A 25,794-nucleotide genomic window follows, 5' to 3' on the forward strand; every position below is an offset into this window, starting at 1 on the left:
GGACACTTTAACAATGTTGATTCTTCCCAGCCATGAGCATGGCATGTTTTTCCATTTGTTAACATCTTCAGCTATTTTGGGCTGTGCCTGTGGTTCAGTGAGTAGGGTGCCAGCCCCATATACTGAGGGTACCAGGTTCAAACCCAGCCCCAGCCAAACTGCAGCAGAAAATAGCTGGACGTTGTGGCCTGTAGTCCCAGCTACTCAGGAGGCTGAAGCAAGAGGATTGCCTAAGCCCAAGAGCTGGAGGTTGTGAGCTGTGATGACATGGCACTCTACTGAGGGTGACAAAGTGAGACTCTGTCTCTAAAAAAAAAAATCTTCAGCTATTTCTTTTCTCAGACTTTCATAGTTCTCTTTATAGAGATCTTTCACATCCTTTGTTAGGTAAATTCCCAAATATTTCATCTTCTTTGGCACTACTGTAAAAGGAATATATTTTCAGCTTGACTTTTATTGGCAAAAGTTACTGATATAAAAGTTACTTATATAAAAGTTACTGATTTATTAGTATTGATTTTGTATTCTGAGACACTGCTGTAGTCCTTGATCACTTCTAAGAGTTTTGTAGTTGAGTCTCTGGGGTTTTTCAGGTATAAAATCATATCATCTGTGAAGAGTGAGAGTTTGATCTCCTCTGACCCTATTTGGATACCCTTGATTGCCTTCTCTTGCCTGATTGCAATGGCTAAGACTTCCATTAATATGTTGAATAGCAATGGAGACAATGGGCATCCTTGTCTAGTTCCAGATCTGAGTGGAAATGTTTTCAATTTTATTCCATTCAGTATGATATTGGCTGTGGGTTTGCTGTAGATGGCCTCTATCAGTTTAAGAAATGACCTGTCTAAGCCTATTTTCTTAAGTGTCCTGATCATGAAAGGATGCTGGATATTATCAAATGCTTTTTCTGCATCAATTGAGAGAGTCATATGGTCTTTGTTTTTTATTTTGTTTATGTGATATATTATATTTATAGATTTACATATGTTGAACCAAACTTGTGACCCTGGGATAAAACTAACTTGGTCATGGTGTATAATTTTTTTGATGTGTTGTTAAATTCTGTTTCCTAGGATCTTATCAAATATTTTTGTATCAATATTCATTAATGATATTGGTCTATAATTTTCTTTCTTTGTTGGATCTTCTCCTGGTTTGGGGATCAGGATGATAATTTGTTTTGTAGAATGTGTTGGGAAGTATTCCTTCCTTTTCTATGTTTTAGGAAAGGTTATATAATATAGGTACTAGTTCCTATTTAAAGGTTTGGTAGAATTCCTACGTGAAGCCATCTGGTCCTGGACTTTTCTTTTTTTTGGAGACAGAGCTTCAAGCTGTCACCCTGGGTAGAGTGCTGTGGCATTATAGCTCACAGCAACCTCCAACTTCTGGGCTCAAGCGAGTCTTCTGCCTCAGCCTCCCAAGTAGCTGGGACCACAGGCGCCCACCACAACGCCCAGCTATTTTTTGGTTGCAGCCGTCATTGTTTTGCGGGTCTGGGCTGGGGATTCGAACCCGCCACCTTAGGTGTACATGGCTGGCGCTTTAGCTGGTTGAGCTACAGGCACCGAACCCTGGACTTTACTTTTTTGGGAGATTTCGTATAGTTGATGCTATTTCAGTGTTTGATATAGGTCTATTCAACATTTCCAATTCTTTCTGGCTAAGTCTAGGAAGGTGGTGTGCTTCCAGGTATTGGTTTATTTCCTTTAGATTTTCATATTTCTGAGAATAGAGTTTTTTGTAGAAATCATTAAGGATTTTTTTGAATTTCTGAGGTGTCTGTTGTTAATTCTCCTTTATCATTTCTGATTTAGAATTTCTAATATTAGAGATTTTACTTTTCTGTTTCTGGTTAGGTTAGTCAAAGGTTTATCAATTTTGTTAATCTTTTCAAAATACCAACTTTTTGATTCATTGATCTTCTGAATGATTCTTTTATTTTCAATTTAATTTAATTCTGTTATAATTTTGGTTATTTCTTTTCTTCTGCTTCTTTTCCAGTTGCTTGAGAGGACCCATTAAGTTGTTGACTTCCTCTCTTTCCCTTTCTCTTGAGGAATGCTTGCAACGCTATGAATTTCCCTCTTAGGACTGCCTTTGCAGTATCCCATAGGTTTTGATAATTCATGTCTTCATTGTCATTTTGTTCCAAAAATTTGGTAATTTCCTTGTTAATCTCATCTTCAAAACAGCTATCATTAAGCATAAGGTTATTTAGTTTCCATAACTTTGAATATGAAGATTCCTGTTGTTGTTGAGTTCAACTTTTATTCTGTGATGATCTAAGAAATACAAGGAATGATTTCTATTCTTTTAAATTTGCTGAGGTTATGCTTGTGACCTAAGGTGTGATCAATTGTGGAGGATGTTCCATGAGCTGATGAGAAGAATGTGTATTCAGTTTTATTAGGATGAAATGTTCTGTAAATGTCTGTTAAGTCCATTTGTTGTAGCATCAAGTTTAAGTCCAATATTTCTTTATTTAGTTTTTTTCTTGGAGGATCTATCCAACACTGCCAAAGAGATGTTAAACTCTCCAACTATTATAATGCAGGAAGATATCAAATTGTTCATGTCTGTTAGGGTTTCCTTTATAAATTGAGGAGCATTCTGGTAAGGGAGCATAAATGTTAATAATTGAAATCTCTTCATGTTGAGTGTTTTCCTTGACAAATATAAAGTGACCATCCTTATGTTTCCTTACCTTGTTGGTTTAAAGCCTATTGTATCTGCAAATAAAATTGCAACCTCTGCTTTTTTCTGATTTCCATTTGTCTGAATTATAGATGTTCATCCCTCCCCCCTCAGTCTATTTTTATCCTTTAAGGTAAGATGAGATTCTTGTATACAACAGATATCTGGCCTGAGTTTTTGTATCCAGTCAGCCAATCTGTGCCTCTTTAGAGGACAATTTAAGCCATTCATATTAATTAAGAGTATTGATAAGCATGGCAAGTTTTTCAAGTGTCCTGTGGATATTTTTAATCCTTTCACCATTATGGATGTTAGGTTTTGTTCAAGGCTTTCTGGGTGAGTTTACTTTGGTGGTAGACCATTAAGCTGATCCTTATGGAAAATGGATCTGAGAATATCCTGGAGAGCTGATTGAGTTATGGCAAATTTCTTCAACACGTGTAAGTTGGTAAAGTATTTGATTTCTCCATCACGAATGAAATTCAGTTTAGCTCGATACAGGATCCAGGGCTGAAAGTTGTTTTGTTTTAGGAGATTGAAGGTTGATGACCATCCTCTTCCAGCTTGAAGTTTCAGCTGAGAGATCTGAAATCATTCTAATACTCTTCCCCTTGTAGGTTATACTTTTCTTATGTTTGGCTGCTTGCAGAATTTTCTCCTTTGTATTAACTTTGGCAAAGTTAATTACAATGTGTCTAGGAGATGCTTTATATGGATTGAGTTATGCTGGGGTTCTGAAACTGGTGTCTGAATTTATGTATCTTTTGCCATGCTGGGAAATTCTCCTTCATTATATCTTGGAGTAGAGCATCAATGCCTTTAGGACCATCCTCTACTCCTTCAGGAATTCCTATAAGGCAAATGTTTGCCCTTTTGGAGTGGTCCCACAACTCTCTCAGGGAGTGATCCATTCTTGCTCTCCACTTCTCTGCCTCTTTGAGCATTTGGGAGCATTCAAAAGCTTTGTCTTCAAGTTCAGAGATCCTTTCTTTTGCCAGCTCCACTCTATTACTAAGGGATTCTACTGTATTATGAAGCTCCTCAAATAACTTTCTCATTTCTTTAAGGCCTGCAATTTCTTATTATGTCTAAATCCTTGGATATTTTGTCTTTGAATTCATTGATTTCTTGAGACAAATAGAATGGAAGTAAAGTTGGAATTAGAAATTCAGGGAGTAGTTCAGCTGGCTGCAATTTGAAGTTGCTGACCTTCAGTACTTTCAGGTTCAGTAATTCACCCTCAGGTTCAATAATTTGTGAAGATGATGCACAGAACCAAGAAAAGCATTAACTTATGATTATACCTTTATTATAATGAAAAGATACAAATTAAAATCATCCAAAGGAAAAGACACATAGGGTGGAATCTGGGAGCAGTCCAATCACAGAGCTTCCAGGCAGGCATCTTCCTCATGGAGCTCTGGGTGGTGTCACCACCTCCTGGCCACAAGGGATGACAGTATGCAGAGAGCATTGTCAACCAGGAAAGCAAGGCTCAACCAGATACTACCCATATGACTGACCTGTGATCTTTAGCCTTCCCTGGAGGTTGGGCTAAAACTCTTTTGAGTCTGTAGTTCCTTAGGGTAGACTATGTTCCCCAACAAACAAAGAACACTTTTGTCAGACAGGACATTCCAGGACCCAGAGATTACCCCCCAGTAGGAAGGACAGGGGCTAGAGCTCTTTTTGGGTGATATAAATTATTCACTAAAAATAGGGCATGTTACGAAGTCAGTGTTCAAAGATGCTGAGTGGTGGTGGTTAGAAACCTGGGCATTGCTTCCAAAAGTTTCCATTTCCAGTCTTGGCTTTGCCACTTTGAGGTTAGTGATCCTGAGCAAATTGCTTAACCCTGTTGGTGCCATCTGCCAAAGAAACATCCTAGTAGTCAAATGCATTTGGGTTTATTGTACTTGTTGCAAAAGGAGACTGCATACCATCGAGAGTCACAGTAAGTGGTGTGTGTGTTGGGGGGAACATGTAGGATTTGGGCTTGTACAAGGTGATTTTAAGAAATGTTTAAGGGAGCACAGTTTTGCTCTGGCTTGCATGCTGTCAGGAAGTCGGGACAATTCTACAATTGGGTCACTTCACAATTTTTATCAAGCAGGTGGGGGAAGAGGGCAAGGCCAAAAAGGTATAATTGGTAAAGAAACAGCAATTTCTCATGTGGAAAGGGAGAGGGCAATGTTGGCCATTTTTGTGATTTCACAGAGCTCATGCCTTTGTCAGTGCTCAGACTTACTTAAGGATTGGCCTTGTTGCTGTCTTGCTCCATCACAGTCTGACACTGGTGCTCTGTGAAAGATGTGCATGCATCAGGAGGACACCATGGCCCAGCAGGCTGGTGCCAGGCCAGCTCCCAGCTGACCACGTCATGGGATACTCTTTTTCTTTTCTCACCCCTGAGTTTCATCATTGATAACATGGAGATAATACTCACACATTAGGCAGCTGTGAGAATTAAGGGCATTAATGTAAAATGCCTGGCATAAAATAAATATAACAGTCAGCAAATTCCATTATCATCATTGTTAAAAAAGTAAGAGTTCATAAATAAAATAGAGAAAGTGGAGAATTAAAATAAAGCCAAATACAGATGAAGCAGAGGAAAGAAAAGTGCTGAGAGAGAACAGCATGTGAGGGCAATCCCTGAACCAAGGTCTGTCTTACACTCCCACTGCAACCCCTACCTGGGGCCAGGTTAGCAATAGTTGTTTGTGAGTTTGTGTGTGTGTGTGTACCCTTGTGGGAGGTAAGAGGTGTTTGTACAGTACATAAAAAGGATTATATACCATGATCAAGTAGAAATTGTTCCAGGAATACAAGGATGGTTTAATATACAAAAATTAATTAATGTAATATAGCATATTAATAGAATACAGAGCAAAACCCATAAGTCATCTCAATAGACACAGAAAAAGAATTTGACAAAATTTAACACCATTTTATGATAACAATACTCAAACTAGGAAGAGAAAGGAACTTCTTCAACCTGATAAAAGATGTCTAAGAAAAACCCACAACTAATATCCCATTGAATGGTAAGAGACACAAGGCCTTCTCCCAAATATTGGGAACAAAACAAGTATGTCTACTCCAGCCACATCTTTTCAACATTATACTGGAGGCTCTAGTAGGGCAATTAGGAAAGAAAGAGAAATAAAGGCACTCACATCAGAAAGGAAGAAGAAATCATCTCTATTTTCAGAAGACATGATCTGTCTATAGAAAATTCTAGGAATACACAGAAAAGTGTTAGAGCCAATAATAAGGTCCACAAGATGGCTGAATATAAGATCAATATGCAAAATTCAATAGTATTTCTATAAAATGGCAATGAAAATAAATTAAGAAAATAATTTAATATACAATATCATCAAGAAGAATAAAATACTAGGAATAAATTTAGCTATAGGTGGTGGGGGGAGGGGCAGGAATATGTTCAGGACATACTGTGATTTCTGATGCCTGAAGCCACCTGTCAGGTTAGACCATCTACAGCCTTTCTTATCCCTACTCCTGATCTGGTACCTCCAGATTGCACCCCAAATTCACTCCACATGAAAGTGAATATGTATGTATCTGGTTGGACCAGTTTTTCCGCACACTGGCCTGGTGAAGAGTTTATTTTCAACTCTTCTCAAACAAGCCATGAACATAAGGGAAAACTTTGGGTGGGGGCACAGCCCCTTCTGGGCAGTGAGACTAGCTTCAAAGGTGGCCCAGGCCTGGGAGAGCGGAGAACTCTAGCCACATTCCAAGATGTGGGCTGAGCATGTTAGTAATAAAGCTGGAAGATTGCTGTAGCTGCAGGTAGGGTTAAGCCCTCAGTCCCTGGAGGGTCACAGTGTGGCCCTCAGGGCTGTGAGGACTCTAAGCAGCCTCAGGTCTGCACCCCTGGAGGCCTGGCCTTCAGGGCCCTGTGCTTCAGAGCGGTTCTCAGGGCCTGCAGAATGGCATCCTGGCTGCTCCGCATGTTGTAGTCACTGAGCTGCAGCAGGCGGTCGAAATCTTCCTCCTTGTAGGTCATGTTGAACAGTGTGTAGGGGGAGGTGGCCTCCGTGAGATCTACTTGGCCAGCCTGGAGTTCTGAGGAGCTGCGTGGGACACCTGTCCAGGGGTGAGAGGGGATGAGGAGTAGGACACAGAGGCCTCTGTGACTGGGCAGGACAGAGCTTGCAGCAAGGTAGGGAGAGCTGCTGACCCCACCCCCAAGGGACATTTGTTTTCCTCCATGCTCTTAGTGTCCTTTGCCCAGAAATACGAAGATGGGTAGTAGAGTAGTATTTGGAGGTATGAGGAATTTGCTGCTCCCACATTTTCTTGGGGCATGCATGGCACTCTTCCCCCAGTATCTGCAACCCCACAATATCTGTACATTGCTTTGGGGTAAGGTACTAATGTCCAGAACAAGGAAGTCAACTTAGCAAAAGGATTCCCTAAGCTCTTTGTTGAGAGAGAAAAGTTCTTTGGAATTCCAAGATGTGGGCTGAACAAGTTAAAAGTAAAGCTGGAAGACCTAAAATTATGGTGAGAACCAGAAGGCTGGGAATAACGCACAAAGGCAGAAACTAGTTTTCCTTCCAAAAAGAGATGAAATTCTGACCAGTTGGTGAGAGGAGAGGAGAGGACAAGAAGGAATGTGATGAGGGTTTAGATTTCAGGGGCCCTTGAGAAGAAGTCCAGCTCCCAGAGAAGGGGCCCGGGCTGGTGGGGGGGTGGGTAGGATGATAGAGAGGCCAACTGAACTGAACGCCTCACAGGGCAAAGGAGCAGAAGAGCCAGCAGTCCCAAGGGAAGGGGAGGCTGAAAGAGGCTGGGGTCGTGACAGAGAGGACAATAGCACAGTGACCTTCTAAACAGGGGACACTGCAGGGATGTGGGCATCAGCACAGAGCCCGGACAAGAGTCCAAAGACTAATGGGACTGATCTTAGCCTTTTCTTAGGCAGACGCCCCACCCTCTGCTGGAGACTGAGGGTGGGCATGGCAGTGCTTCTGAGGGGCCAAGCTGCCTGGTTACTGGGAAGGGGTGGCCTCACCAGGGGCTGAGTGGTCCTTGAAGGAGGCATTGACCAGTGGGAAGTGCAGCAGGAGAGGAGCCTCAGGGCAGGAGGGGTCAGAGAAGAGGTGGCACTCCCTGGGCTGGTGTTGGTCCTGAGGGCTGGGCTCCACTCGGGGGAAGGGCAACCCCTGGGCCCGGCAGTACAGCTCAGTCTGTTGCAGTGCCTGGTGGGAACAGGGCAGCAGGATCAGTGCTGGGACACCTCCAGGCCAAGCTGCTTTGGTGTCAAGCAACAACCTGGTCCTGTCCTGGTTGGGTTCAAGGCCAGTTAAATTGCATAATCCCTGAGAGGGAGACCTGGAGGGAACATGAGGATCCCTGTGGTCTGCACCATTGTTTAAAATCTTTAGGTGGAGCACAGAGCCAGCATCTCCCCACCCCCACCCCGGCCCCCATGCTGCATTCTGGATTGCTAGTGCTGGGTTATTCAAGTCCCAGAGCCTAGAGGACATCAGTAGGGGTCCCACATCTGCATAGTCTCCAGGGGAGGTCTGGGGGAGTGGATTTGGGGACACCCAGGGTCTCCTCTTAGCTCTGTTCATCTGTCTCTTTGGAGCCTGTGTGGGGAAGTCCCTTCCTATTCACTGGTCTTGGGAGCCCAGGGCCCCAGCACATAGCCCCTCCCAATCAAGGACCCTGGCAGAAGCCATTGGATTAGAGCCTATCTCCCCTTCTTCATGGGAGGTGTGAGGCAACGGCTTAGTGACCCTGCTGCCTGCTCCTGGAGCTGGGCCTGGCTGTGCAGAAGGGTTCCTATGGGGTGATCAGAGGCACCTCAAAGGGCGAGGATAGAGAGTAGTCGAAGGAGAGGATGAGGTCCAGCCTGCGGCCCGACCGGAACATGGAGGGACAGCTGGTGTTGATGAAGTAGCAGGGGTCCACCAGGCAGAGCTGGGACTCCTGGGGGGTTAGCTGGCTGGGTCTGGAGTCTAGCTGGCAGTCTGGTGGGAGAGGCAGTGACAGTCAGAGGCAACCACCCTCCCGCCGCCAGTTGTCCACCCAAATTTACTCTGGGTCACTCCCTAAAGGCATATGCGGCCCTGTCCTTCCCCAACACCTCCCAAGGGGATCTTCCAGGTCATACCCCAGAAGTAGGTGCTATGATCCCCAGGGCCTTTGCCAGTGCCCATCTATGTCCCATCACCACTCAGGATCTCAACTGTGTTACCTGGGGGCCCAGGGTAATGGCTCTTACCTGCCCAGGTGGAGAAGGCTTTCTGGCTGTAGTAGTCCTGGTGCAGTTGGAGGCCCCCAATGAAGTTGGGGCTGTGCTGGTGGAGCGGTCTGCCTGTCAGGAAGCCCTTAAATGCCTGGGCCAGGGCTGATCCCGGCTGCAGCCACAAGGACTCCAGCCATGAGGAGGTCCCGGAGGAGGCAGGGGGCTCCTTCTCTGCAGCCAGAGACACAGACCTTGGTCTAGGGGAGGCCTGGAAATGCCCAGCCCTTCTTCCCTTCAGATGCCCCTAACCAGAGTCTAAGGGGAGCAACCTCATCCCAGGTCTCCGTGCCCCTTGCCCACCTATGTTCCTGATCTTGTCCTTGATGTGCTGCTTCCAGCCCTCCCCAGAGCTGGTGAGGTCATACCAGGCATCCAGCAAGTTCAGGGAGAAAATGTTGCTCCAGATACCTGAAGGCCAAGCCCCCAAGAGAGGTCAGCCCTCAGGCTCCAGCACCCTGCCTCCCAACACTTAGAAGCCAGTGGCTCCCACCCTTGGGTGCTGATGGAAAGTGGGGTACCCCTTCAATGGCTCTTTCCCACTGCCCAACCCTACTCCTCGTCCTGGGGCTCTGCCTAGACCTGAGGTACAGGAGTCATGTCCAATTCAGAGACCTGGCCTGAACTTGTCAGGGCCTTCAGAGTGACCGCCCTCACCTTCCAGAAAGCAGATGCGGGGCTCAGGCCGTCTTCTCATCAGCCTCCCCATGAAGAACTCAGAGCCAAAGAGCTCAGGAGGGATGAAGGCCCCGTACTTCAGGAACCCGACCTCATAGGGGGAGAACTCAACCCACTCTGAGGGGGTGGGAGGGAGAGCAGGAGTGTGAGGAGACTGGACTGAGGGAGCCCCAGCTTGGGCAAGAGCCCGAGCTTGCCCCCCATAGGCCTCAGCCTTCCTCCTGCCCAGCACTGATGCAGCAGATGTAAGGAAAGCACCCCCCGGGCTGACCACCCCCCACCCTGCCTCCTCAACATTCTCAAATGCCCCTGACCTCAATGACAGAGGGCTCCCCTGGGGGGGGCCCTTGAGCTGTCAGCACCACCACCCTTCCAGAAGATTAGTCAATCTGGACCAGAGTTTCCAGTTTGAATTCTCTGGGCATTCTTGGAGTATGGAGGATAGGGGTGGGGCTGATAGGACTGTACCCTTGAAGTCGAGCGTCTCTAGATTGTTCTCCTTGACGTTGAGGCCCAAGTAGAGGGGCAGAGGGTTCTGACCCCACTCCAGGGCAGCTCTCTGTCCTGACAGCTTCTGATCCATCACCTGGCGCCGGAGGGCACAGGAACCTTAGTGAGACTGGGCGCAGCACCACCACCAGGAGGCAGCACCTCTACCAGGATGGGGTAGGAAGGGCCAGGCTGGGGGTGGAGGAGGTCCTCCATCCAGGGGACCTGTATGTGGTTAATTCCCACTCCTGCCCCTGGGTTCTGACCACCTCAGTGTGCAAGGTCTCTGCCTAGCTATGCAGGTTGTGCTGATTAATCTTTCTTTTTTTCTTTTCTTTGAAGGCTTCCTGCTTCTTTAATTGGAGTAACAGACAATGACCCTGTATACAGAGCACACTCAGGCTCAGCTGATCAATCTTTATGTCACAAAAAGAAACAACCAGACATGATGGGCCTCCTGTTAATATGCAATATGAATACACATCACAGTGGACAGTGCGGTGGCTCACACCTGCAATCCTGGCATTCTGGGAGGCTGAGGCAGGAGGATCACTTAAGCTCAGATGTTCGAGACCATCTTGAGCAAGAATAAAATTCCATCTCTACTAAAAATAGAGAAAACTAGTTGAGAGTTGTGGCAGGCACCTGTATTCCCAGCTACTTGGAAGGCTAAGGCAGGAGGATTGCTCGCTTGAACCTAGGAGTTTGAGGTTGCTGTGAGCTAGGCTTATATTACAACACCCTAGAATGGGCAAGAGTGAGACTGTGTCTCAAAAAAAAACCTTTTTTTCTTTTAGTTGTTTCAAATACTTTTGAAACTTTGTTCCTATGGTCATATGTGATAAAATAATAGTGTGAAAAAATCACTCATTTTAATAATTATATCAATATAAGATTCAGCAGCTAACTGATTAAAATTTCCTTAAAGGAGTGTTATGACAAAAAATGTGTATGCTTAGCTTATCTTGATGTCATTAGGATAAGAGTGAAGAAATATGATAGCTAACACTGCTAACTCTGCCAGAGTACCAGGGAGCACTCACAACAACCCTGTGAGGAGGCTTGGTGCTTGTGGCTCAGCAGTTAGGGCGCCAGCCACATACACTGGAGCTGGCGGGTTCAAACCTGGCCTGGGCCTGCCAAACAACAGTGACAACTACAATAACAAAATAGCCTGGGCGTTGTGGTCTGTGCCTGTAGTCCCAGCTACTCCGGAGGCTGAGGCAAGAGAATCGCCTACACCTGCAACAAAAAAATAGCTGGGCACTGTGGCAGGTGCCTATAGTCCCAGTTACTTGGGAGGCTGAGGCAAGCGAATCTCTTAAGCCTAAGAGTTGGAGGTTGCTGTGAGCTGTGACACCTTAGCACTCTAACAAGGGCAACATAGTGAGACTCTCTCTCAAAAAACAAACAAAACAAAACAAAACCCTATGAGATAAAATACTCTTCTTATCCCCATTGTACAGATGAGAACAATGAGGCACAAAATAGTTTAAGTAACTTTCCTTAAAACACATAGAATGTGCCTGATCACTGTTTAAAAGCCCCACCCTTCCAGTGCACACGTGCTGCACCCCACATACTCAGGCTCCTACCTGGCCCTGCAGCATGGACTCCAGCACCAGGGCCCACAGGTCCACAAAGGTCGTAGGGTGGCCCTGCTTAGCCCGCAGCTCCAGCTCCCGGCGGTAGCCTGCTAGGCGCTCTGGGGAGAAGAGTTCTAGCTTGCTCTTGGCAAGGTGCTCTCGGATGTGTCTGATGGGACCCTCAAGGTCCCTATGTGACCACTCAGGGTCCCCATATAGGTGAGCCATTGTCCTGGGAGAATAACAGAACAGTAGGAGACTAAGGACTGCCACAGAGCACTGCAACTCCTTCCCACCCTCCAGCTTCTCCCAGCACGTGGCTTCTGCCACCAAGGCTCTGCTTGTCTGGTAAATGTGTCAAAGGGCTTTCTCTCCTAGATCAGCACTGTCCAGTGTCAAAATAATGTGAGCCACATATGTAATTTTATATTTCCTAGTAAATGCTCTTAAAAATTATTAAAAACCTATAAAAACTAATTTTCATAATATATTTAATTTAACACTGTATATCTACAAATCATTTTAATGCATAATCAATATAAAAGTTATTGACATACTTTGTTATTTTTCTCAAGCTACGCCTTCAACATTCACTGTGTATTTAGAACACATCTCAGTGAGTGTGGACTAGCCACACATCAAGCGGTCAGTAACCATATGTGGCTAGTGGCTACCATGTTGGAGAGCTCAGTTCTGGACCCTGCCATCTTTGTGGTCCTGTCCTGAAGCCTTTTAAGACTGCTTGTCAACAGCTGTCACCTAAATTGAGAAGGAATCTTTTCTCAGTCCTTAAAGTCCCATTTTGATAAGATTCAAAGGAATGAATCTCTAACAGTAAAATGTTCCACCTAACCATAGGTGGGGTGAGAATGAAAAGAGGCAATGTTGTCTTTAGGCAAAATACATGTCTTGAGCTCAATGTCCTCATCTACACAGTATGGCATGGACAGAAAAACTATCTCAAAGAATGAGATAGCCCAAGTCAGACACTTAATATAATGCCTGACACTACGGGAGCTTCAAATTAGATTAAATGAGGTAATAACAATGAAAGAAAAAGGGGGCTACAAATTTGAACCCCCTGGTGTGTCAGACATTAGGTGTTTCATTTAGGCTATCTCACTCAAAGCCTACAGAGCATTTTGTCTCCTTCAGAGATGAGTCAACTGAGAAGCAAAGGAAATAGGTTGTTCAAGGTCACGCAAGCCAGTAAGTGATAGCCAAGCTCAAACCTTGCCCCTCCTGAGGCAGCTACATCCAGGCTCTTCAGGAGCATCTGATGGGCTTGCTCATGGTGGGACTTCTGGAAATGTCTGTTTCCTCCCTGTGAGAAAGCCGCTTGGCACCCATCAGACCACATTGCTCATACCTTCTTGGCTTCCCCATATAGAGGGACCCTCTGGGGTCCACTCTGTCCCTCCCACCTCCACCCACTGTGCCCTGATCATCTCTGCTGCTCCCGGCCCCAGAGCCCTCACCATGTAGAGCCTGAGGTGCCACTGAAGTAGGTCACACAGTCCAGAAGGCCCAGCTTCTGCAGGGCCAATAGGTGGCCGTAGAGTGCAGTCATGGCCCGGGCACCTCCTCCTGTCGCCATAATGCCCACAACAGGGACCTGGACCACACCGAGAAATAGGCTGGCTTAACAAGGACAGGACGAGCTGCTCCCTGTCTTACCCAGGGCCTCGTCCTGCTCCCTGCCTCTAGGGAAGGGATGTCGTGGACATGGCCTGCTCAAGTCAGGGGCAGAGCTAATTCCAGCCTCTATGCTGTAAAGGATAGCTCTCAATCCAGGACAGAGCCCCAAAAGGATTGGGTGCCCCAAGGGAGTGGGAACCCCAAAGCTTACCCAAGCCCCCCCCAATTCTCCATTCTCTGCTGGTTGCATGTCTGGAGAGGCATAGGAATGAGGTAAACCCTTAAACCCAGTCCAGGGTGTCTGCATACACATGCCCCAGGCACCACCAGACCTCATCCTCCTGCAGGTCTCTGTCCAGCTGCAGGGCCTTCTTCAGGGCTGCGGCCACCACCTTCTTCCTCCTGCTCAGGAAGGCCTGCTCCTCTGCACACAGATCAAAGCCCAGGTGCAAGTCTAAGTCCTTGGGGCTGGGGCAGTGGAGGATCCAAGGGTCAGAGAGCACCTACATGGCTTTGTTACTGGTTGGCCAAGCCCACAACAAGCAACCAAGTTAAATCCCAAGGACAACCCTTTCCCACAGCACTCCTCTCCTCCATCACCACCTCTCATTGTTCCCTCCAGATACAAATGTCCCTTACCAGCCCTCTGCCTTGAGCTGCAGCTTCACTCCTGGGGCCTGAAATCAAAGCAAGAGACTCTGCGCAGATGGTCGTAGACACTGAGGGAGGGGCACATGGTATCCTCTGGGACTCATCTTTATTCCCCTTGGCACTTTCCATTCAGTTGAGACCACTTACATTTGCAGCAGGAACATCAATGGTCACTTCCTTCCCCTCAGCCAAGGACCTCACAGGCATGGTGAAGTGCCAATTAGCTGCTGAGTTATCCTGGTTCCAGAAATTGCCTGTGGAACTCTGGAGGGAAATAGTCATTCATTCATTCCACAAATCCTGAGTATCTAGACTATAATTTAGGTAGACATAGTGCATCCTTGATACTGTAAAAATAATTACAGTTAATGTAATTATACTAGTTTTTAATTACCAATAATGAGAAAAAAATACAAGGCCATATTTTTAGTGCAAAACCATTGTTCTCACTGAATTGCACTGTATGATTTTATAAAGAAACAGGCGATGAATTGATGTTAGTCAGTGTTGTAAATGATGTAAACCGTGGGATACGACAGAGTAACCAAAGGTGGGAAGTGGTGTCTCCTTGAAGTCGGGGGATAAGGCAGGCTCCTCTGAAGAGGTGCCATTTGAGCTGAGGTGCAGAGGGAGGAGGAGGCGGCAGCCTTGGAAGGGGCCAGTGGAGGGCAGGGAAAGTACTCGGTATGTTGGAAAAATGAGAGAGACAGTATGGCTGGAGCATTATGCATGAGGCCGGGCGGGAACTGAGTGAGGCAGCTGCTGTGGGCAGCGCCAGGCTGTAGGCACAGACATCACCTTTATTCAAGGACATCAGTACAGGAGTCACTGGAGGACTCCAACAAAGGCCGACAGGGCAGAGCAGTCCCTCTGCCTAGCTGTCCCCCTGTGATCCTCCCTGTGTGCCAAGGGTGTGGTGCCTAAGAGGGAAAGGCTGGCAAGGCCACAGGGGCCTAGCCTTTCAGGAGGCGGGGGAGGGGCAGGTCAGAGAGAAGCTCTCAGTAGCTGGAGCTGACCAGAGGTTGGGATTGGTGGGAGATCTAGAGCCAAGACCCACCCTCAGATGCCCACGCAGCTCTGTCTCTTGGGCTGCCATGTAGTGGAAGCGGACGGCAGAAGCTGTGCCCAGGGCGGATGTCTGTGTGTCTTCATATGAGCCCTTCAGCTCCAGCTCCAGCTCCAGCTTATCCTGATCTAGGGAGAAAGCAGGCAGGTTAGCCTGAGGAGAACAATAGCCCAGACCTCCAGCTCAAAGTTGGAAGACCAACAGTATTGTCCGGACGTGGTGGAAGCCAGGAGGTGAGACTGTCATAAATGGGATATTGAAAAGGGGCCTTCCCAGACTGCAGGACCCCTCAGCCCCCATGGGATGCCCACCTCCTGCGACATGCTCTCCCCAGACAGGGGAACTCTCCTGCCTGGAGGACTCAGGTGGCCCTCTGTGCTGTGTGAGCGAGAAGGAAGAGGCCAGCTCTGTCCTGCTGCTCACCTCCACCCTGCACAGGTGTCCCAGAACCCCTGTCTACCCCTTGTCTACCGCACATTCCAGGCGGAGTCCAGACCCGGTTCTGAGCAGGTCTCACCTGTGACCACAGCAGCACCCCCTGTGAGGTCTGGATGCACATCAAGGCATGACAGCTCTCGAGCCTGGGACAGACAATATCATGGTCAGGGGATGCTGCAGGGTAGACTGAGGTCTCAACCTCAACCCTCTGTGCCCTCACTGTCCCAAATCTACCACACACTGGACAAGAAGTGAGGCTCAGAATGCGACTGGATGGAAAACTCCTTCACCGATCTCTCACCCTCTGCACCTGCTAAGCCTAATGTTCCAGAGCAGCCAGGAGAGCCTGGCTCCCCACCTGCGTCCTGCTCTCCTAGCTTTGCAAAACTTCTGGGATCCTTGGCAGCACCCGTAGCACAGTGGTTACAGTGCCAGCCACAAACACCGAGGCTGGAGGGTTTGAACCTGGCCCGGGCCAGCTAAAACAACAATGACAACTGCAACAACAACAACAAAATAGTCAGGCATTGTGGTGGGCGCCTGTAGTCCCAGCTACTTGGGAGTCTGAGGCAAGAAAATTGCTTAAGCCCAAGAGTTTGAGGTTGCTGTGAGCTGTGATGCCACAGCACTCTACTGGCACTCTACTGAGGGTAACACAGAGACACTCTGTCTCAAAGAAAAAACATTTCTAGGATCCCTGACAGCTGCCCAGCTCTCAGATGTGGTTCTTTCTGCCCCATGTCTCTCTACACCCTTGACCTGGAGGAAGTATTTTACTATAGAGACTCCCAAATAGTGTAAGCAAGCCAGGGGTCTACAGGATGACGGAATGGGAGGCAGAGAGATACACAGAGCTGCAGCAACCACAATATCTCCTCACTGTCCTCTGCTTACCTGGCTTGCCAAGTGAGCCCTGCTGCCCACTTTACATAGCACTGCTGGATTTACCAACCCATGGCTGGTCTCCATCACCTCCTAAGAGGCGGTGCCATAGCTGTGACTTTATTTTAATGTGTATTTTTAAAAAGTAATATGAACTCATTAAACAGGCACTTACAGGGCCTTGGGAATAAGCACCTCCTTACAGTCTATGCTGCAGGTCTCTTTGTGCGGGACTGTAGGCTGGTCTGCTCTTGGGGGCACCTTTGCTGCTGGCCTGAGGGCCACACCTTGAGTGGAAAGCTTCTAACAGACCTCTGGGTTGCTACCTTGTGTTCCCAAGGCTCCACTGTCCCGAGGAGGAGCTGACTGACTCTCTGGTCCTAGCCCATCTCTGAGGCAAGAAGCACACCACACAGGAACCTTCCTCTGAGCTTCAGGGACCCCCAACACTAACAAGCTGAAGCGGGGCCTGGCCTGCATGGCTTCTTCACCACTTTCTAGGGAAGAGCTCAGAGCAATCCCAGAACTGAGCTAATCACACAAAACTACCACCACCAGGAAGCACCTAACTTTTCCACAGCCATCCAGCCTCTGGCCAGAACCTGCTCTTAGCATAGCCCTGCCTGCCCTCTCTCTGTGTGCCCTTCAGCTCCAGGCCGATCCAGGCCCTCCAGGCCCCACAGCCCCAGGTAACGCCCTGCGTGTGACCAGGGTGGTCTTCCCACAGAGTCCTATCCCTGCCTGTCCCTTCTGGTCCCTTCTGGTCCCCACCCAGGCTGCTGCCCCTAACCCAAATGTCTGCCCAAGGGCCCCTCCCCAAGGCCTGGGGAAGGCAGTTACCACAAGAACATTGTTGGTGATAAGGTTTTCTGGGTGGTCCGACCTGGAAAAATCAAACAAACCAGAGTTAGGCTTGCCAAGGCAAACACTTCCTGCCCTGTTGGCCTGCCACCTGCCACCCATGTGGGCTCTCCCTGTCCTGGGTAAGGTTCAGGGGGAGGGCAGATGCGACACCTGGCCTCCCTCACCTCTCTGGCAGGGGTGGGGAGATGAGGGACAGCACATCTCGCTGGGCTGACCACAGGGAGGATCGAGGTCAGGGCCATTTCCCCAAATGGAGCCTGGGCCCCAGCTGCGTGGTATCACTCACGTTTTTTCCATCAGGAACTCCACGTCCAGCTCCTCCTCTCCCTGCAAGCCAAGAAGACAGTCAAAATCAGTAACACTGAGTTGATGCAGTTCTTTTATATGCATGATCTCATCATCTCAAGCATTCTTTACAGGAGACTTATTCATATTATTCCCAATTTGCAGGTGAAGAAACTGAGGTGTAGGGCCAGGTGGTCTACCTGCCCATAGTATCCACAGATAGAAGTTTGCACAGAACAGGTCTCCTTTCCTTCTGGGACCCAAAACTCTGGCCAGGGCAGAAGGGGAAGCCAAGGAGCATAGCCAAAGGAGACGGGAGGATGCACAGGCCCATTTCTTCTTCCTCTTGAGGAGGGTCCAGCCCCCAGGGCTCTGCCCTCCCTCAACCCCTGCCTGCAGTGGGAAGAGTGCCAAGATCCTCCCAAAGCAGCCCCACAGCTGCTCCAAGGGTTGGTTTCTGAGGGACATTAGGAAGCTCTCCACCTCCCCAAATCTTAATTCCTCTATTGGGCAATTCAGCATAGAACTGTAAAGTTAAGCCTTCTCCTTTCTTATTAAAATGCAAATATCTCTGGGAGGGGTTTACATTTTTTCCGTGACCCAGCAGACCCTGCAGCATCCAAAGAGATGGGAGAGACTGAGCAATTTCTTCAGCCCAGAGCCCATGGAGACTTCCCACCCACCTGGGGATGCCTGGAGAAGGTCTTCCGGAGCAGCTCACCAGGGAGGACCTCTGAGATGTCATAGAGAATGTGGAAGCAGATGTCATCCTCTGTGACTGAGTCCTCATCATAGATGCTAAGCTCTAAAACATTCTAGAGACAGGAACAGCAACTTGTCACATTATCTACTCATAGCAACAGTAACAGCTCACCTCTGTTGAACACTTGTGCAGAAAAGATTCTTAGGTTTTCACACTTTCATACTTCAAATAAAAATAACTGTAAAACTTGAATGATGTATAAGGAAATCCAGCAAAATTTGGGCCAGGCACCATGGCTCATGCCCATAATCCTAGTACTCTGGGAGGCCAAGGCAGGTGGATTGCCTGAGCTCAGGAGTTTGAGACCAGTCTGAGCAAGAGTGAAACTCTGTCTCTACTAAAAATAGAAAAAACTAGCTGTTGTGCCTGCCTGTAGTCTCAGCTGCCCAAGAGGCTGAGGCAAGACGATCACTTGAGCCCAAGAGTTTGAGGTTGCTGTAGGCTATGACGTCATGGCACTCTACCAAGGATGACAAAGTGAGATTCTGTTTCAAAAAAAAAAGAAAGAATGAAAGAAAGAAAAGAAATCCAGAACAATTTCTAATTTCTCTCTCTTGATTTTTGTTTTTGTCAAAAATAAAATTCTGTCAAAGAATTTTGAATGTTGTCTGTCTCGGTGTCTCTCTCCCTGGCTTTGCTGGTCTCCTGAGGTGCACTCTAGGGTCCATGCCAGGCCCTATGCTGGTGGTCTTAAGTACATGGTCTCACTGAACCCTCCAATGACCCAGCAGGAGGGGACTTTCACTGTCTCCACTTTATAGATGGGCTTAGAGAGGAAGAACAGCTTGCTGGAGGTGGATACCACAGCCACTTGGAGGGACCATGTTCACTCGTTCACACACTCTCTCACACACAGTACATACTGGCCAGGCCAAAAAGACACCCGCCTCAGAGAGTTTCTCTGGCAGAGCCCTGGAGGATGTGTGCTCCAACTCGAGAGCTCCCCTGCAGGGCTCAGGCCTGTTCACAGTGAGCGGTGGAGGGGGCCCTGTCCTTTACCTTGACCTTACTCTGGATTAGGAAACTGAAGGTCTCATTCCACACAGGATGAGTGGAGTTGGTGACTGTTCTGGTCTTAAATTTCATGCCTGGGGCAGTTGGCAGCTGTAGCACCACGTATGGGTCGGCCTCACTCACTGCCAAAGTCAAGAAAACCATTATGAGAGAGACTCCTCGCAGCCCTCTCAAGGGACCAGGTCAGTTTCCTACCAAGACCCCGGTGGCCCCCATGGGCAGCCCCAGCCATTGCCGGGGCACTTGTCTGGGCTTCTCCCATATGGCTCTGTCCTCCCTGGACGCGCTGGAGCCCAGGAGACAGATACTCACACATGTCAGCCCAGGGCAGGTTCCGAGCCTCCAGGACCCTTACAGTGAGGCACCAGCAGGCAGAGGCCTCCCCCTGGAGAGAAATATCAAACTGCTGGGTCCCTGCAGCTTGTCACCTCACCCAAGCCCAACTGCTGTCTTGTGGCCTCAGACATGCCCTCACCAGACTCCTGGTACTTGGCAACTGACACTCCGCCAGGCATGCTGGAGATGTCCTCTGGGGACAAGCCAGCCTGTGTCCACCACTGCCCTTGGGGTCATGGTTCTGGACTGCAACAGTCAGGGAATGGCAGATCAGTCCCCTGGGATTAAATTTGTGGGGCTTCCTCCCCTTCAAGGACAGGATTGTACAGTGTAGTGGACAGAGCAAGGAACTGAGGCCAAGGAGTGGCCCCCACACCTGTCAGTTCAACATCAGCCACACCCAGAGCTCCCAGGGAGGGCAGCCCTTTGGTGACTACAGGACCCTGACCGGTTCCAGTCCCCAGACCTTTGTGACAAAGGACTCAAGGGAGCACTGAGCCCTGGGGAGCCCATGTCTGTGACACCCACAGGCACTCAACTGGAGCTCAGCCTGTCTGCACTGTCTGGAGCATGGACCAGGAAACTCTAAGAACCTCAGGCCATTACAAGGAACAGTGGGTGCTGTGAGTGAAAGGTCACTGCATATTGAGATGCTAATGAGGACAAGCCATGGGGAGTGAAAGGTGAGTGGGCAGAGTCTCCAAGGCCAGAGATACCAGCAAGAGATTGAAGAGTAGGTGGCAGGAGGAAGAACTGAGGCGTGCAGGGCATGGCTGAGTCCTGTTGGGGACAAGGCCCTGAGGGGTATCCCTGGCACAGTTGAGATCCAGGGGTGTCCTTGGGTTTCTGTTCTTCCGGGGGCCTGCCTGGGTGGCTCTTTCTGGGCACAGGTTCTTTACTTGATTGACTGTTAGAGGTAACTCTAATGGGTCTAGCAGGAAAAGGGGGGCATTTTTTCTGGGGGCTGACCCCGAAGTTGTTGGCCTTGCATGATGTTGAAAAGGAACCTGTGCAGGAGGACCCTGCAGAGCACGTGCCCAGCAGGAAGAGCTGTTAGAATGGGGGATGTCGGGAGGAAGCATCACCTGCACTGGGAGCCCCAGCTAGGAGGGGACTCTTCAGGGCCACAGTGTGGCAGGACCTCAGGCGCACCATTCACACAGAGGGTATGAAATGCTAACCCCTGGAGACACGCAATGTGGCAGACCTGGTGAAGAGCCCACAGAAGACCCCAAGCCAGAAATGGTCTGTTCTGGGTCTTACATCACTCAGTGGCCTCTGCACCAGGTTAGACCACACCAAGTCAGTCCTACCGCAAGGGACCCTTACTTCCCTCTGCCCTTCCGCCTTTTCACCTGTACCCTGAGGGAGCAGAGACAGCATGGTGCTTGCATGGTGGACATCAGGCATTTTGTTGGGAGACAATGGTGTGATGAACCAAAGCCCTTTCCTGCTCTGCCCCCTCCCCCGCCCACACCCACTTCATGCACATGGTCAGAGGACTCAGTGCCTACAAGGAACTGGTGTCCGCTCTGCACAGATACTGCCTGCTGGGGCCAGCTCAGTGCCCTCAGGGACCCACTCCCCACAAAGAACCATAAAGGACAACAGGCCACAGCACAGCTGCTTGTGACTCACAGCCCCACCCAGCATCTCCCTCTCCTGTGGCTCCATGCTGAGTGTCCCTGTCATTCCATTCAGCTCCCTGGCAGAGCACATGAGATCTCCCCCAGCAAGGCAGACTTGTTTCTCTCTTCTTTGGGATTAATTCGAAAGACACCAGCTACATTTCAACTCTATAGATCTTAAGCCAGAGGTTTTAATTGTCAGGGATTTGTTTAATAAAGTTTTAGACACCTCATTTCCTTCTTGCACCTAAACTCTTCCACTGCCTGCCCAGGGAGGGTGGTGGCTGGGATGCTGGGGCCTTGCAGGGTGCTGAGTTTCAATGCCCCACTCCAAGACCGGGGAAGGCAGAGGCAGATGCAGCCTGGCCTTGCTTCCCTGCTCCTTGGCCAGGCGGAGGCTTCACAGGTCCACAGAGTGTGGGCTGCTCAGACTATGGGCTGATACTACTAAGAAGTATCCCCAACTGCTCGACTGGTGTTCTAGCCAGTCACCAACCCCAGTTTGAGGACTGGTGTCCTTCCTGCCACTAAGAGCTGAAAGAAAATCCTCCCCTCCCTGGCAGGTTGTTTTTCCTAGGATGAAACCTCTTTCCTTCTAAGACCATCACTAACATAGAGCACCTAGAGCATTATATTATTGTGACAACAATGACAATGAATGGTCTTTAGGGGGAGCTAACGGCAGAGTCTGAAGCCAGGTTGTCTGGATTTAAACTCTGGTCCTACCACTTGCTGTGTGACCCTGGGCAACTCCTTAAGCTTCTCTGTGCCTCTGTTTCCTCATCTGTAGTGGGAATAATAATGGTATTAACTTCACAGGGTAGTCTGAGGCCAAAAAGGTTAACACCTATAGAATTCTTAGGAAAACATTAAGCAGTTTTTAGGTAATTACTCTTATTATTGTTTATGAAGTGCCTGTTATGTTTCTAGGTACCATGAAAGTTGCAGATAGCAAGATGGAATCACTTTTGTCAGATCCACACAAATAGGGCCAGGAGGACATGATGGCAAGAAGGCTTATGCTTGTGTGCCTGAGATAAAAACTGTCTCTGAGGACTTTCTATAAACTCCACAGAAAACCATTTCACATCCTTTATATTGACCTGGTCTATCACTACACGTCCTTTAGGGTTTCAGGAATTCAGATAAGATGCCCTCACAAACAAATGAACAAACGAGAAACACTTGCCCAGTGATGGCATCTCCACCCATAAACTGACAACAGCTCTGGCTTCCAGCCTCTGGAACCAATGAACTCTACTTATGAGTAGCTTACGTGAACCTCTCCCCTTTTTGCTAATAAAAGATTTCCTTTCCCATACCTCAATGGTGGCTTGCCAATCTGTACCTTCTAGGCTATAATCCTCATTCCTGAGTAAACTCAACATATTTAGAGATCATTTTCTCTGGCGTCTTTTTTAGACTGACAGTGCTGTACTGAGCATATTACATATTCTAACTTGATTTATACCCCTACAGCCTCATGAGAGAGCCTCTCACCCCTCTCACTTTACAGAAGGGGGAACTGAGACTCAGAAAAGTTAACTCACCCAAGGTGACAGTTAGCAGGTGACAGAGTTAGAATTCAAACTCTAAAGTAGAGCTCAAGACTCCTATGCTATTCTACTATTGGAACTTTCCCAGGACTTGGCTTCTTTGTAAAAGCACCAAACTTTCCCCCTACTGCTCATGGAAATCCAGAAACCAGAATTTCATAGGTTTGTTTTTGACATATGACAAGTGACTAACATATTAACTAATAGGATTCTTTTCTCCTGAGGGCGCTGGGGCTTCCTTTTGCAATTCCTCCCATCTCAAATCTTGCCTTAATTGATGACTGCCCCTGGATCCATCTGGAGGGGGTCCTCCGGCCTAGCTGCTGGGGGGTCCTGGGATGGCTTCCCTATTGGGTTCTCTGCCACTCTCTCTTCAAGTCCTGTGCAGGGTCCCAGAACCTTCACCGTCCTCCTCCCAATGGAGGGTCCAAGAGGGTCCAGGAAGTTTTGTGAGAGACTTAGTGCTGGCCCCTGCCTGCCTCAGGGGATGTGGTCCAAGGGAGATTGATGGGGCTGAGACCCTAGACTGGGGTCCACATTATTTGTAACTATGATTCTGGGGCTTTGGTAGGAAGAGGGAAATAAGCCTGCCCTTCCAGAGAGAGGAGTGGAGACTGGGCACAACCTCAGGCTCTGCACCTCCCTGAGTCAGTCTGGGCCGACACTCCTGTATCACGTAGCAGACACATTCCAGAACAGGTCCTGGGTACCCAGCCTGCCCTGCCAGCCCAACTCTGGCTCCAGGGCAGGCTCCAGGCCTCTGTTCCAGCAGAAAGGAGGCTTACTCACTATAGGAACCTACTTGGTCTTGGGGACTCAGTCCTGGGAACACTGGCTGGGGGTGAGGTCCTTCCCAGGTGTGGGGCAAACTCAAGTTCTGAAATCACTGAAACTTGGGCCTCATTGTACCCCTGGGGCTGGGCCTGCAGGAGGCTGAGGGAGTAAGGCGAAGGGCTCGGCCTTTGCCAAGGAGATGAACTTAAAGGTAGGATGTTTTAGAGACCTCCACAGGGGCCTTTCTGGGGCTCAGGATTCCTGATGTGGGGGTTGGGGACAATGAGGCCGATGCTATGCAGCCCCTCCACCACTTTGTATCCTTGGTCTCCTCCCAGACTCAACTTCCTACTGATATCTGACTTGGCGGGGGGGGGGTGTCCTCCCAGATATGTCCACCAGATATGTCCTCCAATGGGGGGGGTCCCTCTCTACCTTCTCCCAGGAATCTTTGGTATCTAGCCTGCCCTAGGCCAAGTCTTTTCTAGAAACCCTGGAAAGCTATTTGTCTGGATCCAGCTCTGGCCTAGGACTCAAAGCCAAGGTTCCAGAGCCCAATAAGGTTGGCTAATGAGGCAGAGGACCCTGGGACAGTAACCTTGGCACACTTAGCCCCCTCCTGGGGACCATCTGAGGTACCAGAGGAGACCTGAGGAGCCAGTCCTGCTGGCACTGGTCTCTGGCAAAGGATGAGAAACCTGGGATGAAGGGGAAAACATGGCCAGGTGGGGGTGAGCAGTCTGCAGGCCTCCTTAGGACCAGCCTCATAGTTCTGGCAGGGATAGGCTTTGGGGCCCAGAGCTTCTAAGGCACATAGGGTGATCCTAGGGTTTCAGCCAGTCCTAAGAAATCCACTAGCCTGTGGCCTATTGAGTCTCCTTCTCTGTCACCCAACCGCTGTGTTCTCTGATGTGGATGTGAGCCTTTGGGGGAAGTTGGAGGTCCCTAAGGGTGCTGCTATTGGTCACTTATAGCAGAGAAGAGAGGCTCTGCTGACCAGACTCCTGTCCCCAGGCCCCGCTTCTCTGGTTGTTGCCTACCCATCCCCCATACTCTGCACCCCCAATCCCAGACTGCCTCACCCTCTGCCTCAGCCTAGGCAGAGACCAGAATTGCCCTGATTTCAGCTGTGACAAGCTGCTCAGAATGCACTCTGGCCCCAGGCCCTGCCCTGCCTGGTGGCCCCAGGCTTGGCAGACACTGTTACCTGGTGAGGATGGTCAAGTGGTTCCCCGGGTGACAGACTGTCCATGCTGACACTTCTGGTTGCACTCCAGGGCCAACTCTCTGGTTGAATGACAGCAACTATCCCAATGGCATAGGACTGGCCTCAAATCCGCCAGCCTCCTAGGAGCCACAGTCCTATAAACAGATTGGGGCTCCACCCCCAGATCTCTCCTTCAGCTCAGCACCTTCTGCTCTTCCGCAGCATCCTGGGTCAACCAGCATCTCCAGAAACCTCTGGCAAGAGTCCAGGACCACAGGTGGAGCAGCTCTTCCAGATCTGGAGTGTCAGAACAGAGGACGCAGCCAGGAGGAAGCAGACGAGTCCTGGGAGCAGTGGAAAGAAGCTGGTTGTCCTGAGACTGATGGCAGAGGATGGGATGGAGATGGGCCAGTCCTGCCTGGGCGAGGCTAGTCTCTGGGGAAGGAGGCTCAGCACTTGAGCCCAGTTCTGTGCAGCCAGGAGTCCAGGTGACAATAATAAGAGCAGCTGTGGTGGCAGCTCCCTCACAGATTGGGGCTCCCTCTTCACCTGCCCTGAGCCGGTTGCAGACATCACTGATCATAGCTCCTTACCTCTGGTTCTGACATCACTGGTTATAGCTCCCAACACCTTAGTTAATTTCTATTAGACTTTGTAATAAAGGTAAAAGAGGATAATCAGGAAACATTAAAGTTATGAAAATTATAGAAGAAAACTTTGTGAAGCCACACAAAAAAAGGATTCAGCGTGCACATTAGTACTAACAGGTTTCCTAAAATGATGGGCATTCATCGTTTTACTATCAGTGTAATATTGAACAATAATTATTTTTCTTTTTCAGGACTTGTTTTTTGAGGCAAATGAAACTGAATTGATGTTGGATTATTACAACCAGATGTAAAATGTTTTATTATAGAACCAGCCAAAGCAGAAAATTAATAATGAACAAGTGA

At 48.8% G+C, this 25,794-nt stretch overlaps 1 protein-coding gene across 1 annotated transcript; it reads right to left on the reverse strand.

Moving 5' to 3' along the window:
• Window positions 1–6,589: 6,589 nt before the first annotated feature.
• PLA2G4D (phospholipase A2 group IVD) lies at window positions 6,590–24,886 on the reverse strand. The gene is made up of 20 exons (XM_012806312.1): window positions 24,842–24,886; window positions 19,653–19,725; window positions 19,326–19,462; window positions 18,247–18,378; window positions 17,565–17,605; window positions 17,255–17,297; window positions 15,612–15,675; window positions 15,086–15,222; window positions 14,176–14,292; window positions 14,017–14,054; window positions 13,710–13,845; window positions 13,218–13,354; window positions 11,749–11,971; window positions 10,133–10,250; window positions 9,644–9,781; window positions 9,290–9,397; window positions 8,966–9,160; window positions 8,545–8,711; window positions 7,748–7,934; window positions 6,590–6,816 (listed from the first exon to the last, which is right to left on the reverse strand). The coding sequence occupies exons 1-20, from the start codon at window positions 24,884–24,886 to the stop codon at window positions 6,590–6,592; spliced, it is 2,463 nt and encodes an 820-aa protein (XP_012661766.1).
• Window positions 24,887–25,794: the final 908 nt, after the last annotated feature.

The sequence above is a fragment of the Otolemur garnettii genome, unplaced genomic scaffold (genome assembly GCF_000181295.1).
Source record: "Otolemur garnettii isolate 467f Iridium unplaced genomic scaffold, OtoGar3 scaffold00050, whole genome shotgun sequence".
Classification (NCBI taxonomy): Eukaryota; Metazoa; Chordata; class Mammalia; order Primates; family Galagidae; genus Otolemur; species Otolemur garnettii.

Bases quoted from the DNA above. Each gene is read 5' to 3' on its own strand.
- PLA2G4D (XM_012806312.1), bottom strand. From the start codon at position 24,886: ATGGACAGTCTGTCACCCGGGGAACCACTTGACCATCCTCACCAG. The intron at 18,379-19,325 runs GTAAAGGACAGG...TCCTGTCTCTAG, and splicing joins TAATCCAGAGTAAGGTCAAG to AATGTTTTAGAGCTTAGCAT. The intron at 9,398-9,643 runs GTGAGGGCGGTC...CTTGGCCTTCAG, and splicing joins CCGCATCTGCTTTCTGGAAG to GTATCTGGAGCAACATTTTC.